At 35.8% G+C, this 15166-nt stretch overlaps 1 protein-coding gene across 1 annotated transcript in view; it reads left to right on the top strand.

Moving 5' to 3' along the window:
• The window catches only part of LOC150091099 (uncharacterized), a 502417-nt gene that overhangs the window by 8882 nt on the left and 478369 nt on the right, over positions 1-15166 (top strand). Inside the window, exon 2 of the mRNA XM_090383197.1 lies at positions 3035-3227. Within this exon, the coding sequence (XP_090239323.1) occupies positions 3036-3227 (192 nt within the window). The 5' untranslated portion in view covers position 3035. The remainder of the gene's footprint in view (positions 1-3034; positions 3228-15166) is intronic.

Here is a 15166-nt window from a genome sequence, read left to right as displayed (position 1 = left end):
ATCATGAATAAGGTTTTCCCTAGACTATTGGATGTAGAATATATTCCAAGCGATTATATGCTTGAAACAGGCAATCGTTTTCAAGCTCTGTTAGAACTAGATGACGATATGCTGCCTGAGGAAATGTGGGAAAATACCCAAAGCTTTATTAAGGATTCAGCAAATAGACACATTAGAGAAATGTCAAAGATCAGGAAGCCTTGGATTGCAGAAGCCACTTTTAAACAGAGATGAACTGCAAAAGCCCAGAGTGTACAAGGAAACAGAGTATCAGGAACTAAGCAAAGTCATCAAGCACCGTTTAAGCCAGGACAAACAGGATTATATCAATCAAAAGTGTAAAGAAATCGAATACCACAACAAATAAACCAACACTAAAAAGATGTATGATGTAATTAAGTCCTCAAGACAAAAGTTCCGACCAAAACTTAATGTAATTAAGGACTCCAAAGGGAAAATTTTAACAGAGTAGAACACAATCAAAGGAAGGTGGAAAAAGTACTGTGAGCAGCTCTTCCGAGCACCTGCTGGCACAAATTATCTGCCACCCCCCCCCCCCCTTTTCAAGAGTGTGATCATGAACCTGAAGGAAGAAGTTGAAAAAGCCATCAGAGAACTAACATGTGGCAAGTCACCTGGAATTGATGAAATCCCAATGGAATTAATTAAAGCTATAGGTGTGAAGGGTGCAGAGTTTTTTCATGAAATGATTGTAAAAATTTGGGAAACAGGACGATGGCCATCAGATTGGAAGAAATAAATTTTCATCCCCTTACCAAAAAAAAGGAGATATGAAAATTTGCTCAAATTACAGGACTATTAGCCTAATTTCTCACGCTAGCAAGATTCTTCTTAAATTCATATTAAACAGAATTTCAAGAAAACTTGAAGAAATGCCAGAAGAGCAAGCAGGTTTCAGAAGGGGTAGAGGAACCAGAGATCAGGTCTTAAGTCTACAACTGATTATTGAAAAATGCAAAGGATTCAATGTTCCAGTTGTTTTGTATTTTATAGATTATGCAAAAGCATTTGATTGTGTTCAACATGAGAAGCTGTCGGAAACGATGACTATTATGAGTTTCCCAATCCACATAATTCAGCTGATTAAGCTACTATATTAGGAACAGGAAGGAACTGTGAGAATGAACATGGGAAATCACAATAGGTAATGGTGTCAGGCAGGGCTGTATTTTGTCACCTCACTTTTTAATCTTTACGCCGAAGATATCATGCATGAAGCTTTAGAGACTGGCATCAAAATTGGAGGACTGAAGATAAACTACCTTCGTTATGCAGATGATACTGTGCTAATTTGTAATTCTAAGGATCATCTTAAAGAAACTCTGAGGAGAGTATGTGAAGCAAGTAAGAAAAAGGATTGTTTCTGAATGTGTGTAAAACTAAAATTATGGTGATAATCTCGGTTCCAGTAAAGTGAAGGTTAATGGGCAAGATATCGAAGAAGTTGATGAATTTGATTACTTAGGATCAAGAATAAATAAAAATAGTGACTGCTCAAATGATGTAAAGAGATCACAGGCAATTGCTAAAACATTAGTCACTGATCTGATAAAATTATGGAGAGATCATGCTGTGCCACTGAAGACGAAACTGAGAATCATTGATTCATTAATTTTTCCAGTTGCCACTTATGGATGTGAAGGACGGAATCTGAAAACAGTTTCCAGGAAGAAAATCGAGGCATTTGAAATGTGGTGTTACAGGAGAATACTGCGTATTTCTTACTTGAATTGAACAACAAATGAGTGGGTATTGAATAAAATTGGCATGCCTAAAATTCTTCTTCATAGCATCAATAAAAGAAAACTCAAGTTTTTTGGTCATATAGTAAGAAGGGAAAACTTTCTGTTGAAGAATATAATGGAAGGAAAAACCGAGGGGAAGAGGTGCAGAGGAAGACCTGCAACTAGGTGGAAGGATGGGATCAGTGAACTTCTGGGCATGACACTTTGCGATGCTGCTCGTATAGCGCACAATCAATGCAGTTGGAGGAATTTGTTGGTGGCCACAACAGCTCCTCAGGGAGCTATATGACTGGAAGAGATGCAGAGTGCAAGCATATATAATGAAATGGCAGAAACCAAGATTACCACTAAATGCCAACAAACAGTGCTATTAAGAATGAATATGTGAATTAGAAAAACTAAAATAAATTCTAAGGCATGCTCTCCCAATAAATAATTTCTCACAAGCTGAAACTTTACTATAAAAATTCCAAACTGAAAAAAGATAACTCACCAGGGTTCTCGGTGTTGACCTCTCCTGCTCACAGCTACTAGGGGAAGATGAGTAAGTTGACAGTGGGGGGGGATTTAATTGAGTGTGAGATTATCATGTTTAAGCTCCAAGAGGAAGAGAATGCCTGAAGGCAACTTCTTTAATGTCACACCAAAAACCTGTGTAATCTCAAATTATAAAAAAAAGACAAAAATAAATTATCATTTAATTAAAATTAAATATAAATAATAACAATGTAAATAACTTAAGATCAAATTTAAAGTTTTAAAATAATCATAAAAATAAAATTTTCTACAGTGCTTGATTTCAGTTCCCTGTTTTTGAGCCCTCTTCCTCAAGTTATAATTATGGATGTTATGTGGCTTCTGCCTGCTTGGTTATTAGGAAACTAATTACATATTAGGAAACAAATTACACGGTGTTAGTTTTTCCTTCATTTTATTTAATTTAATTCTAAATTAGTTTCTGTAGGATACATGCCGTTCATGCAACACATTATGAAATTAAAAAAAAAAGTTGGAAAATGTTTGTTTAGACTTTTGTGTGTAATCAATTTCTAAATGTTAATTATTATCTGTGTAGATTTTGGATGCAGTAAGCAGGCTTAATTGGCCTTAAAGCTTTGGGTAATTTTTAATAAATTTTCAGCTTGCTTATTTGAAATGCAATCTCACACAAAGCTTCTTTTATATATATATATATATATATATATATATATCACACAAAGCTTCTTTTATATATATATATATATATATATATATTTTTTTTTTAATAGCATGAATCCCCAGAAATCAGTTTCTACTGATCCTAAGCAGACATCAGACCAAGATGACAGTGATATGTCTCAGCCTATTGACTTGGCTCCAAGAACTGCATTAGCTACCCTTTCTGGACAGCATCCTCAATCTCTTGTATCTCAGCCTGTCACAATGAGAGTCCATTTAGATCCATCGAAGCCAAGTCTTACAGTAAGAAAACTGCTGTTATTATATTTTGTAGTTCCTTCTAAGCATTTAGTTGAAATTCAGTTTCAACAAAATTGATAAATAGTTATGTTAGTAGTGAAAATAACAGAAAATAGTTTAGTAGTAGTCTTATGGTTCCCTTTGTGTTAAAAATTCTCAGCAGAGTATATTATACAAAATATCCAATACTGCTCTAGTCTGGCCAAAAAAAAAAAAAGAGAAAAAAAAAATCCTAACACTTTCACCTGCCTTCTTGAGGTCTGGATAAATTTCAAAATGTTAGAAATATAATATCAAACTAATAAAAGGGTTATAGACTGTGCCTTCTCTACTGTTCCCTAGTAGAGGTTATTTATACCAAAATGTTCTACACTTAGATGGTTCCCCAGGAGTCATCTAAGTGGTGAACAAAGTTAAGAGAGGCTTAGAAACAGTTTCTGTTTTGATTCAACTTTTCTTTAAAAGTAAGCCATATTAAAAAAAATAAATAGACAACTGCTGTAATTGACATGACAAAAAATTTGTAATACATTACATGCAATAAATAAACATGTAAGTGGTGAGTTTGTTTAACATTCCTCTATACAGGTGACCCCCCGCTTAACGCTGATAATTCGTTCCGGAAAAACAGAGCGCCAAGTGAATCCGCGCTAAAGCGAGCCCTGCATTCCCATAAGGTAACATATGTATTTGTGAGTTGCGGTCGGTGCCATAGGATATTTCCTAATCAATAATAAACGGTAGTGAAAAGATGCACAAATGTCGGTCAAAATATTTAATATTCAAATATTTGTACATATAAATATTCTGCATTACATACGTATATAATTATGTGGTAACTACTTAAGTATTAAAATTCCAATTAAAATCATGAATTTAATTGATCTAAATGGATTTAATTTAATTGATGAATTTAATCATGAAAAATGTGTCGATTTTGGGTTGAACTTTGGCCCTCTTTCAAATAAACTAAAACGGTATTAATTTTAAATCCCCCGCAGCGTTACCAACAATGAAGTCAACCGATCCTTCGCCACTTTGAAACCTGGCATGTTTTTTCTTCTTTCAATATGAAACTTCTTTTAGGCATTGGTTTCCACAAAAGTCCTGCTTCATCTATGTTAAAAACTTGTTGAGAAGTATAACACATAATACCCTGGTGCCTCCGTAGCCAGGTGGGAAGGAGCAGCAGTGCGTAGCACACGCTTCTTGATTAGACTGGGGTTCGAGCCCGTCACCACCAAATACGGAGGATGTGGAAAGGTCAAAGAATGACCACCGCATATCCCGGAGCAATATGGCCTTAGTTGCTAATGCTCCTAAAAACCAAATAACAACAATAACATAATACCCCTCTTCAGTAATTTTAACAAGTTCTTTTTTGAAAGTTTCGGCTCCTTGATCTGCACTTGCGGCTTCTCCCTGGATTTTAAATCTATTAAATCAGCCCTTACTAGTTTTAAATGGTTCCAATTTTTTTTTTTTTTTTTTTAATAATATTTAACTTAACTGAATTCTGCATTGAACTTTATCTTCAATAAAATTAGTTAAAGTCTTTTCCATTTCAATCCTAATCCTTTTAATTTTCAATCCTTTTAATAGCCGGCCTAGCCCTAGTTGCTAGCAGTGGAACAGCTATCTTTCCCGATGCTAAAATTAATTCTTTATTTTTTTTATAATTGTTCTTACAGTTAAACTTGCAAGTCCTAAATTATGGCACACATCCGCTTGTCTTTGACCGGAATCGATTCACTTCAAAATGTCTAATTTAATTTTCAAATTCAGTCTTTTTCTTACATTTATAGTCTTCGTACTGCGCCCAGACGTTGTTGATTTTTCATTCTTATCGGCCATTATTAACTCTTCGAAAATGTAACTGCGTTGGTTGCATTAATTGCGATACAATGTTCGAGTAAACTGTCCCTTACGCATGATGTCTAATACTGTACTGAGTGATGACTAGACTTCGGATAAATGTATATAACACAAATATTACAAGCAATATACTTGATAATTTTTTAAAATGTTGATCTTGGAACTACGTAACAAGTTACTGTACTGCAATTAAATTAGCGTGCAAGAAAATTTCACTGAGCGTGGGAAACCTTTTAACAGTATTTTTATATTCATTTTCAAGCTATCGACTCCATCAAATGAAACAATTTTGTTAAATATGCCAAAAACGCAATCTGTAAAAGAGCGTTATAGTGATCTGTGACAGCGTTATAGTCAGATACAGGTTATAATATAAGAACAGCGTTATAGCGAATCAGCGTAAAGCAACCGTGTTATAACGGGGGCCTGCTGTATTAGCAAGCCAATTGTTTCAGATTTTTATATTAGCAAGCCAATTATTTCAGATATTTTCCTAACCTAGTTCTAGGTTAGGGAAAACAATGTTATTCTCTTTTAGTAAATTTTTTTTTTTTTTTTTTGAATCGGACCCTTTTCCTTCATTACCATTATAAATAACCATGGAAATTAAAATATAAGTATGAGATTCTCCATTAAATAAAGCAACAGTTTCTTCAGCCCCAAAATGATTTGTGCATTAGTTATTTCAAAGGAACAACTTTAAAAAATGCTCCATAGAAAACTTTTATAACTGTTTCTTTATGTTAGCCTTCACTTTTCTGTTTTAACTGCTAACTTTCATTAGTGATTGTTTGTTTTTGGTAACATTGATATCAAAGTGATAAAAACAAGAAAGGGCCTGCCTGCTCCTGTGTTAAAAGGCTTGAAGCAAAAAAACACCTCAGGATATCTGTAACCACAATTTATTTTAATTAAAAGTAAATGTTCCTATTAGGAAATCCTGTAATCAACTTGTTTCTGTTTAGTATTCTATTTGCTGTTATGAAGTATGCCTTCCATTATGAAATAATTTAAAAAAATTAACTATCTTCCACTTTGACTATAGAAAATCAACTTTACTATTTAATTCTAACTTCAAGTTAAAACTCTTATTTGCAACCATATAACAATATAATCGATTTCCCTTTAACTCAGCTATTAACAAATCACTAAAATTGAAAACAAAACATATAACCTTTGCTTTTAACTCTCTATACTTGTTATTTCCACCTTTGTAACTATGATAAACATGATAAACAGCACCAACAACAGGTAGTGGTCACTAGCTATAGCTTTTCAAATAATCCTCTTAGTAAACAAACATGGGCTTGGGCGTATGACATGAAAGAAATATATTTTTGAGCCTGAAATAAATGCTTACTATTTTTCAACATAGTCATCTGTCATATTTAGACATCAGCCATGTCATGAGTTTAACCCATTGGCACTTGCACTTAATGTTGTTTCATGTCAAGTTTTGTCATGTTGTTATATGTCAGTTGTTGTTACACAATTTTTGAAATATGATAATATCAAAATTCCACATTGAGAGAATGTTCACATCATAATGAACTAAAAAATGGAGGCAAAGAAACAAACCAAAAGCCATTCATAGAAACCAATGTTTCACCATTTCAAGAATCTAAAAATTCTTTCATCAGTACCAAAATACAGTGGTCCCTCGATTATCACATTAATCAAGTATGTGATATATGTGTTAAAGGCTTAATTTCCTCCGAGACCATTGGAAATTGAACAAAAAGCGTACATTTATAATAATGTACTGTACAGTATTTGAGCATTTCATATTAGAAATAGGGGAAAAAAAAAAAAAACCCAACTATAATAGCTTTTTCATTTCTACAATTAATTCCCTCCCTTTTGAAAATTTTGGTAAAAAACAATCCTTCACTTTCACTGATTTAACTGCATTCTTTTGTTTAATTGTATTAATTGTAGATTAATAGTAATAGAGGCATGTGATGCAAGAAAGCAAGTGCATGAGCTTATGTAGCATCAGCCAAAAAAAAAAAAAAAATCACGCAACCATTCTTTCTAAATGTTTGTCCAGTTCCTCCTTGAATTTATTTAAGCTATCAACCTCCACGACAGATGGAAGTTTGTTCCAGCAATTAACCACCCACTAGCTAAATTTCTGCACATCTATTCTACAACTGTCTTTCCTCAATTTGAATTTATGCCCCCTTAGGTTAGTAATCTGAGCAAGTGGAAGAATCCCATCAGAATTCAACGTGCTCAACACATTCAAGGCCTTATACACCTCAGTCAGATCACCTCACACGTGCCTGGTCTCCAGCTGTTGTAGTTTGTAGAACTTAAGCCTCTCTTGGTAAGAAGGTCCCTTCATTCCCCTCGCCAATCTTGTTGCCCTTCTCTGTACACACTCAAGCAAATCTACATCCTTCCTAAAATGAAGCCTCCAGACCTGCGTGGCCTGACCATTGCCTTATACAAAGGGATAATCATCTTCTTTTCTCTGCTAGCAAAATTACTGTATATCATTGACAAAATTCCAAGATCTGCCCTTGCAGCCTGTCTGCATTGCTCAGAAAACTTCATATCTGACTGCACAATTACTCCCAGGTCTTTTTCATTTTCTACCACCCTAAGTGTAGTATCACACAGTTGGTACGTTCCTCTGGGGTTACTTTTGCCTATATGCAGTACTTTGCATTTGTCAATGTTAAACTTCAGTTGCCACTTCTCAGCCTATCTGCCCAAATTTTCTAGATCCTGTTGCAGTAGCACACTGCCATTACTGTCATTAACAACCCTGCCAGCCTTTGTATCATCTGCAAACTTCAATTGCATGAGGCCATATTCATTTAAAAGTGTGCTTGCTTTAATACCACGTTTGTGTTTCAAAATAATTTCCTTCTTTTTCTGCACACTTTTTGCACAAATTGATCCTGCTTTTTTTCTTTTTTCTTCATATTCACTTTTGGGGCCTTCCTTTTTTTAATTTAGTAAAATCACAACAAAATTCCAAAAATTACAGAGAGATCCTTGCACTGCAAAGAGGATATAAAAAAAAAAAAAAAAAAAAAAGAGAGAGAGAGAGAGAGAGAGAGAGAGAGGGAGAGAGAGAGAGATTTGTTTGGTTGGTTTTTAGGAGCATTAGCAACTAAGGCCATATTGCTCCGGGATATGCGGTGGTCATTCCTTGACCTCTCCGCATCCTCCGTATTTGGTGGTGACGGGCTCGAACCCCGGTCTAATCAAGAAGCATGTGCTGCGCACTGCTGCTCACCTGGCTACGGAGGCGCGAGAGAGAGATGAACACCAAGTGCTGATAAACGCAACTGCGTGATTTTATAGCACTTAGATTGCCTAAAAACGAATGTGTGACTTTTGAGTGTTTTGATTGCCTGAAAAAGATGACCATGCAGCTTATAGGCACTTTCCATGTCTGAAAATGACTCCACATTTTAACTAAGATTTTAATCATTAATTAAACAGATCCTATCATTAATTAAACGGATCCTATCACAGAACATTTTAGCCTTATCTATTTTCAAAAAGCACTAGGTGACACACGAAACTCCATTTTAAGATCAAAAGGCTGTTAATGAGATTTCATACACAAATTTTTTGAAAAATATATGTGTTTGTGTCTTAATGAAATCTAAATTGCGAATACAAAGGAAAGGAAGAGAGAGAGAGAGAGAGAGAGAGAGAATGGGAATGTAAACAAAGAAGAGATGGCATGGTCATATTTTCTTTGATTAGTCTAATAGTTATGGGTGGAAAATGAAAAGGGGAGGTGTAGGTAAAATAAGAATAGTAAACATTGCTATAGCTGATGGTGAATGCATTAATCTGGCTGAAGTTGAAGTGGCAAAGAACTTAATTTTTCTAATGCCGCTCTAATAAAAACTTACCATGTTGACACTTTTTCTCCAGAAAAACCTGAGACTGGTAAATATTAAGAGCATGAAAAGTGGTGTATGATTAGCCAATCTTTTACTATAGTCCAGCCAAACTTGAAATTTAATAATTACCAGCAGAGTCTTCTCCAGTCACAGACTATGTCCAGTTTCTTTCAAATGGTCAATGTTTTATTATTTTCTTAGTTTGAAAAAAAAAGTGCACTTTTGATAGCAGTTTTCAAACTGCTTTTTATGCTTTATGAACTGTGAATGGACTGAATCTCTTATGTAAACACTACTACAGACACTTTTGGTATGAAATAAGAGACATGCTACATTAATTATTCACTTATTCAAATCATTGCTATTTCTGTTTTTATTTATTACTTAAGCTGTTTTATTAGAACCGGACAAAGCCAAGTGAATGTTGACTCTAGAGGTCTGTGAAACCATTTCATATAAGGATGGCTTACTTGTTTCTTTAAACTGTTATCCTTCAGGTATTTGGTAGCAGTGTTACGAGGGCTTTATAGCCTACCTGATAAATATCTGTTGTGTCTTAATTGGCAGTTTGAAATTGGTAGCTTTTTCTCTGTCTGGCTTTCTAAATTTACAAAGTTTTATGTGAGTAGTTTTGGAAGTCATATGTGTTTATAAAGTTAAGTGGAATTGGCAAAATATAGTAATACATGCACAGCATTAATTTGAATTTTTGCACTTTAACAACTTTATGAAATCAAAAATGTAAATGACCACTAATTTCATGATTATATTTTATATTTAACAAAAAAGTTTGACTTTTTTGAAAATAACAAGTCTAAAAACATAACATCTTTAAATTTTAATTTTTTCTCATTAAAAAATAAATAATTATTTTATTTTTTAAACTGCCATTGGTTACAGTGGTCGCATCCTTTTCAGTTTGAGAGGCCTTGAAACATGCTGTTTACTCTTTCAAACTCTACAGCTGTGCATTGTACCATTTGGATATTTTAAGTTAGTTAGCCTGTGAATATAAGGTTATTCTGCAGTTACATGAAACTTATACATCTGCTTTATTTAATATCTTTATATGTTTTCAACATTTATGTATGCTCTCAGTTCCTGGTTTTTGAAGCTCTGCTATGGACTTTTTGGCTTTAATGTTGTGAATGTATATGTTCCCCATAGCTCAGAAGAGAAGGCCGTTATTGATTTCATTGTCTGGCTCATTCAACATCTTAATTTTAAAATTAGCACTATTATTTTTGGTGACTTTAATCTTCTTTCACTGTCATACGATGAATTGCATTCACAAGTTCTTCAATATTTTAATGATCTTAATTTATTCCAAGTTGTTAACTTTTCTACAAGACCCAAAACTCTTGATCTGTTATTCACGAATATTACAGTCCTCACATTCTATATCTAGGATGAAACGCCCCATTTGTTTCCATCCATCTACCCACCTCTTTGTCCTTACCTGTATTAAAAATACAGAGCTCCTTTTTGCCTCAAGCTAAGAATAACATATCTTTCTGTAAAAAGCTCACCTTTTCTCCTAAATTCCTCAGTATTCCAGCAGCTTTTGAATTCATTAAAATTTCCCTTGGCATATTCTTTCTTCTTGTATTTCATATTTACCATTAGAAAGGCCCAATACGGACCTGGCAGCCTAGTTGTTAAACTCAACAAGAGCATTGCCCTCTTGATTTTGCATTTGCTCTGCTCTCAAAATGGTTGGCTTGCATTGCTACCTGTGCTACCTCCAAGGTGACCCAGATCACATCAATTTACAGATGTTGGTGGGATAGGGAACTTCGGGAGGCACTTAGAGGGATTAATACTACTGATAATCTGATTATCAGTAGTGATTCTTCATGCTTTAAGAATCTGCAGATAAAGGAACCACTAGGTGGCAGTGATCACAGTGTGCTGAAATGGGATTTACTCAAAGAGGAAACTTCCATCAAGAGTAAAGGGAAGCGTTTTTGCTTTCGTAAAGGAGACTATGGTGGTCTGGGACAACATTTAAATTCTGTACGGTGGGACCAACTGAAGATGTTACTAACAGCAAATTCAAAATGGGAAGCATTCAGAGAATTAATCTTGGAAGCTACAAGGCTTTTCATACCAATTAAGAAATATTGCTCAAGATTTAGGCCTAAATGGATGTCAGATGAACTAATTAGGCATTAGTAGAGATATATGATGCAAGCAAGCTTCTGCAGCATCAGTCAAAATAAAAAAAAAATAAAAAAAAGCTCCCATTTCAATCCACCGTTCGTTCCAAATACCTGTCCAGCTCAGCCTTAAATTTATTTAGGCTATCAACTTCCACAACAAAGGATGGAAGTCTGTTCCACCAACCAACTACCCGCTGGCTAAAGGCAAACTTCCGCACATCTGTCTTTCCTCAGTTTGAATTTATGCCCTCTCGGGATTATTCTGAGAAAGAGGAAGAATCCCATCAGCATTGAGCATGCTCAAACCATTCAAGACTTTATACACCTCAATCAGATCACCTTGCAGGTGCCTAGTCTCCAGACACTGTAATTTGCAAAACTTAAGCCTTTCTTCATAAGAACAACCCTTTATTCCATTCACTAATCTTGTTGCCCTTCTCTGTACTCGTTCCAACAGCTATACATCCTTCTTAAAATGAATCCTCCAGACCTGTATACAGTACTCAAGGTGTGGCCTGACCATTGCCTTATACAAGGGGATAATCACATCCTTATCCCTGCTATAAAAATTTCTGTATATCATTGACAAGACACCATGAGCTACTCTTGCAGACCATCTGCACTGCTCAGAAAACTTCATATCTGCCTGCACAATTACCCCAGGTCCTTTTCATTCTCTACCACTGTCAGTGTAGTACCACGTTACTGCTTCCCCTATGTAGTACTTTACTTTTGTCAATGTTAAACTTCATTTGCCACTTCTCAGCCAATCTGCTCAACTTCTCTAGATCCTGTTGCAGCAGTGTACTGTCATTAGTGTCCTTAACAACCCTGCCAACCTTCGTATCATCTGCAAACTTGGACATCAAGCTTTATATACCATCATCAATATCATTTATAAATACAGAAAACAACAATGGACCAAACACTGAACCCTGCGTGACTCCACTAATAACATTAGTCCATGATGAGCAGTGTCCATTGATTACCACTCTCTGTCTTCTCCGACTCAACCATCCCTTTATCCATAGCAGCAATTTGCCTCCAATGCCACACTGCTCCAATTTGTTCAGCAGTCTTCCATGTGCAACAGTATCAAAAGCCTTTCTAAGATCCAAATATATGATATCAAAGTTATTCTAATATATGATATCAAAGGTATTTTAAGGAGGTGATTATTCCCTTGTATAAGGCAATGGTCAGGCCACACCTAGAGTACTGTATACAGGCCTGGAGGCCTCATTTCAGGAAGGATGTAGAGCTGCTGGAACGAGTACAGAGAAGGGCAACTAGATTGGTGAATGGGACAAAGGGGTTCTCTTACGAAGAAAGGCTTAAGTTTTGCAAATTACAGTGTCTGGAAACTAGGCACCAGCGGGGTGATCTGATAGAGGTGTACAAAGCCTTGAATGGTTTGAGCATGCTTAATGCTGATGGGATTCTTCCTCTAGCTCAGAAAAATCACCTGAGAGGGCATAAATTCAAATTGAGGAAAGACAGATGTAGGATAGATGTGCGGAAATTTGCCTTTAGCCAGCGGGTGGTTGGTGGGTGGAACAGACTTCCATCCCTTGTCGTGGAAGTTGATAGCCTAAATAAGTTTAAGGCTCAGCTGGACAGGTATTTCGAACGAACAGAGGGGTGAAGTGGAAGTGGTTATTTTTATTTATTTATGTTACTTTTTTTTTTTTTTTTTTGGCTGATGCTGCATAAGCTTACTTTCTTGCATCAAATGCCTCTACTAATGCTAATGCTAATGCTAATTCCCTGCATACAGTTCCTTTGTGACCACATCATAGTATCTAATCAAATTGGTCAGGCAAAATTTTCCCTTAACAAACCCATGCTGTGTCCGAGCTATAAATGAAGTCTTGTCTAGATGATCCTGCAGCGCTTCTTTAACCGGTGTCTCCATTAATTTCCCTGGAACAGAAGTTAAATTAACAGGTCTATAATTACGTGTGTTGCCCTTTGACTCTCTTTTATGAATTGGGGTCACATTTGCACATCTCCTGTCCATGGGTAATTCCCCTGAGTCCAAAGAAGCTCTCATAATTATGGCTAAGGGTTTGCTTACTTCCTTTGCTGCCTCCTTTAATATAACTGGATTGATTCCATCCACCCCGGGTGCTTTTTTATGTTTATCTTCAACAATTTCTCCTCCACTTTCCTCTTAGTTATTACAAAATCATCTAGCTCACTGCCAGAGTTTAATTCAGCTCTGACATTCCCCTCTCTGAATAACTCCTCATGTGTTATTGTAGATGCAAAATACTCATTTAGTTTGTTAGACACCTGAGCAGGATCATCAACAGTTGAACCATCAATATCCAGTGGACAAATCTGATTCATTCCTTTTCTTCTAGAGTTTACATAGGTAAAGAACTCTTGCTGTTTTTCTTTACATTATTTGCAAAATATTTCTCATTATCTGCCTTTGCCTGTGTAATCTCCTTTGTGACTTGGTTACAGACCAGCTTATATCTATCATAGGCTTCCATGTCATCCATTAATTTTTATGTATCCCATGCATTTTTCTTCTCTGCCATTTTCTTCTCTGTCTCATTAGTTCATCTGACATCCATTTAGGCCTAAACCTTGAACAATATTTCTTAGTTGTTATGTAATGCCTAGGAGCTTCCAAGATAAATTCTTTGAATGCTTACCACTTTGAATTTGCTGTTGGTAGCATCATCAGTTGGTTCCACTGTATATAATTTAAATACTGTCTCAAACTTCCATAGTTGCCTTTACGAAAGCAAAAATCCTTCCCTTTACCCCTGATGGTAGTTAACTCTTTCAGTAAAACCCACTTCAGCACACCGAGTGGTTCCTTTATCTGTAGATTCTTAATGCATGAAGAATCATTACTGATAATCAGATCAAGAGTATTACTCTTTCTAGTTGCCTCTCGAACATGTTGATATAGAAAACAATCATCCAATAAATCCACAAAAGCCTTGCTACTGTGTGTGACCAACCCACAAATTTCAGTCAATATCTGGAAAATTAAAATCCCCTATTATAAGACTATCTGATTTACTGGCCCATTCTATTTCCCTGTACAGTTTCTTATTATACTCATCAGAGTCATTAGGCCTATAACACACTCCTACTCTCAATTTTGATTTCCCAGTGCTTATGTCACACCAAACTGACTCGACAGTGCACTGTCCATCGATGTCGACAGGCTTCACTTCCTTGGATTTTATGTTTCTCAACTCATAGCATAACCCTTCCTCCCTTCCTATTCTGTCTATCCTTCCTTTATCATTGTACTCCCCAAATTCCAGTTCTGCATTCTTTATATCTAGATGTGACACCACATCTCTGAAATCCCAACAATATCTGCCTTTGATGTTTTGAGCAATACCTCAAATTCATCAAATTTATTTACCAAACTCCTAGCATTGGCGTATACGCAAGTATACATGCACCTGTTCCTATTCTTAGCTACCCTAACACAACACAAGTGTGTACTTGTACCGCAATGACTCCCAGCAGTCTCTGAAATACCCTGCATCTTGTTTCCCAGACTTCTGCTCATTCCAATAGAAACAGTGCAAAAATCACTTTCACCTCTGCCAGTGGCTACTGTTAATCTATTAGTCCTTGTATCCCCCTCAAGCTAGCAGTTTTCGATAGCATCAGAAAATATTCTTGCATCCTTTCTATTTAAGTGTATCCCATCCCTGTAGAAACAGTCTCTCCTGTTAACAAGTACAGAATAGGCTGAAAAAATTCTACCCCTTGAGCCTTGCACAGTCTTTCCAGAGCCTAATTGATCAACAAGGCTCTCATCATATACTCCCTCCTATCGTGTCTGGGCAGAATTGCAGACATTCAAATTCAACCCTAATTCACGGCTTTTTTTCATCAGTGACCTGTACTTGTCAAGTAATTCCACTGGTCTCCTACTCTTAATATCATTAGTGCCAATGTGTACAACAATATCATCTTTTGTGCCCTTAAAAGATGATATCTGCTCTACAATGTCATCAACCTTTGCCCCTGGCAGACATATACCATGGTC

The sequence above is a fragment of the Mastigoproctus giganteus genome, chromosome 1 (assembly GCF_048544385.1).
Source record: "Mastigoproctus giganteus isolate SK-2022 chromosome 1, ASM4854438v1, whole genome shotgun sequence".
Lineage (NCBI taxonomy): Eukaryota > Metazoa > Arthropoda > Arachnida > Uropygi > Thelyphonidae > Mastigoproctus > Mastigoproctus giganteus.
The sequence above is the reverse complement of the archived record's forward strand: the minus strand, read 5'-3'. Positions and strand labels throughout refer to the sequence as shown.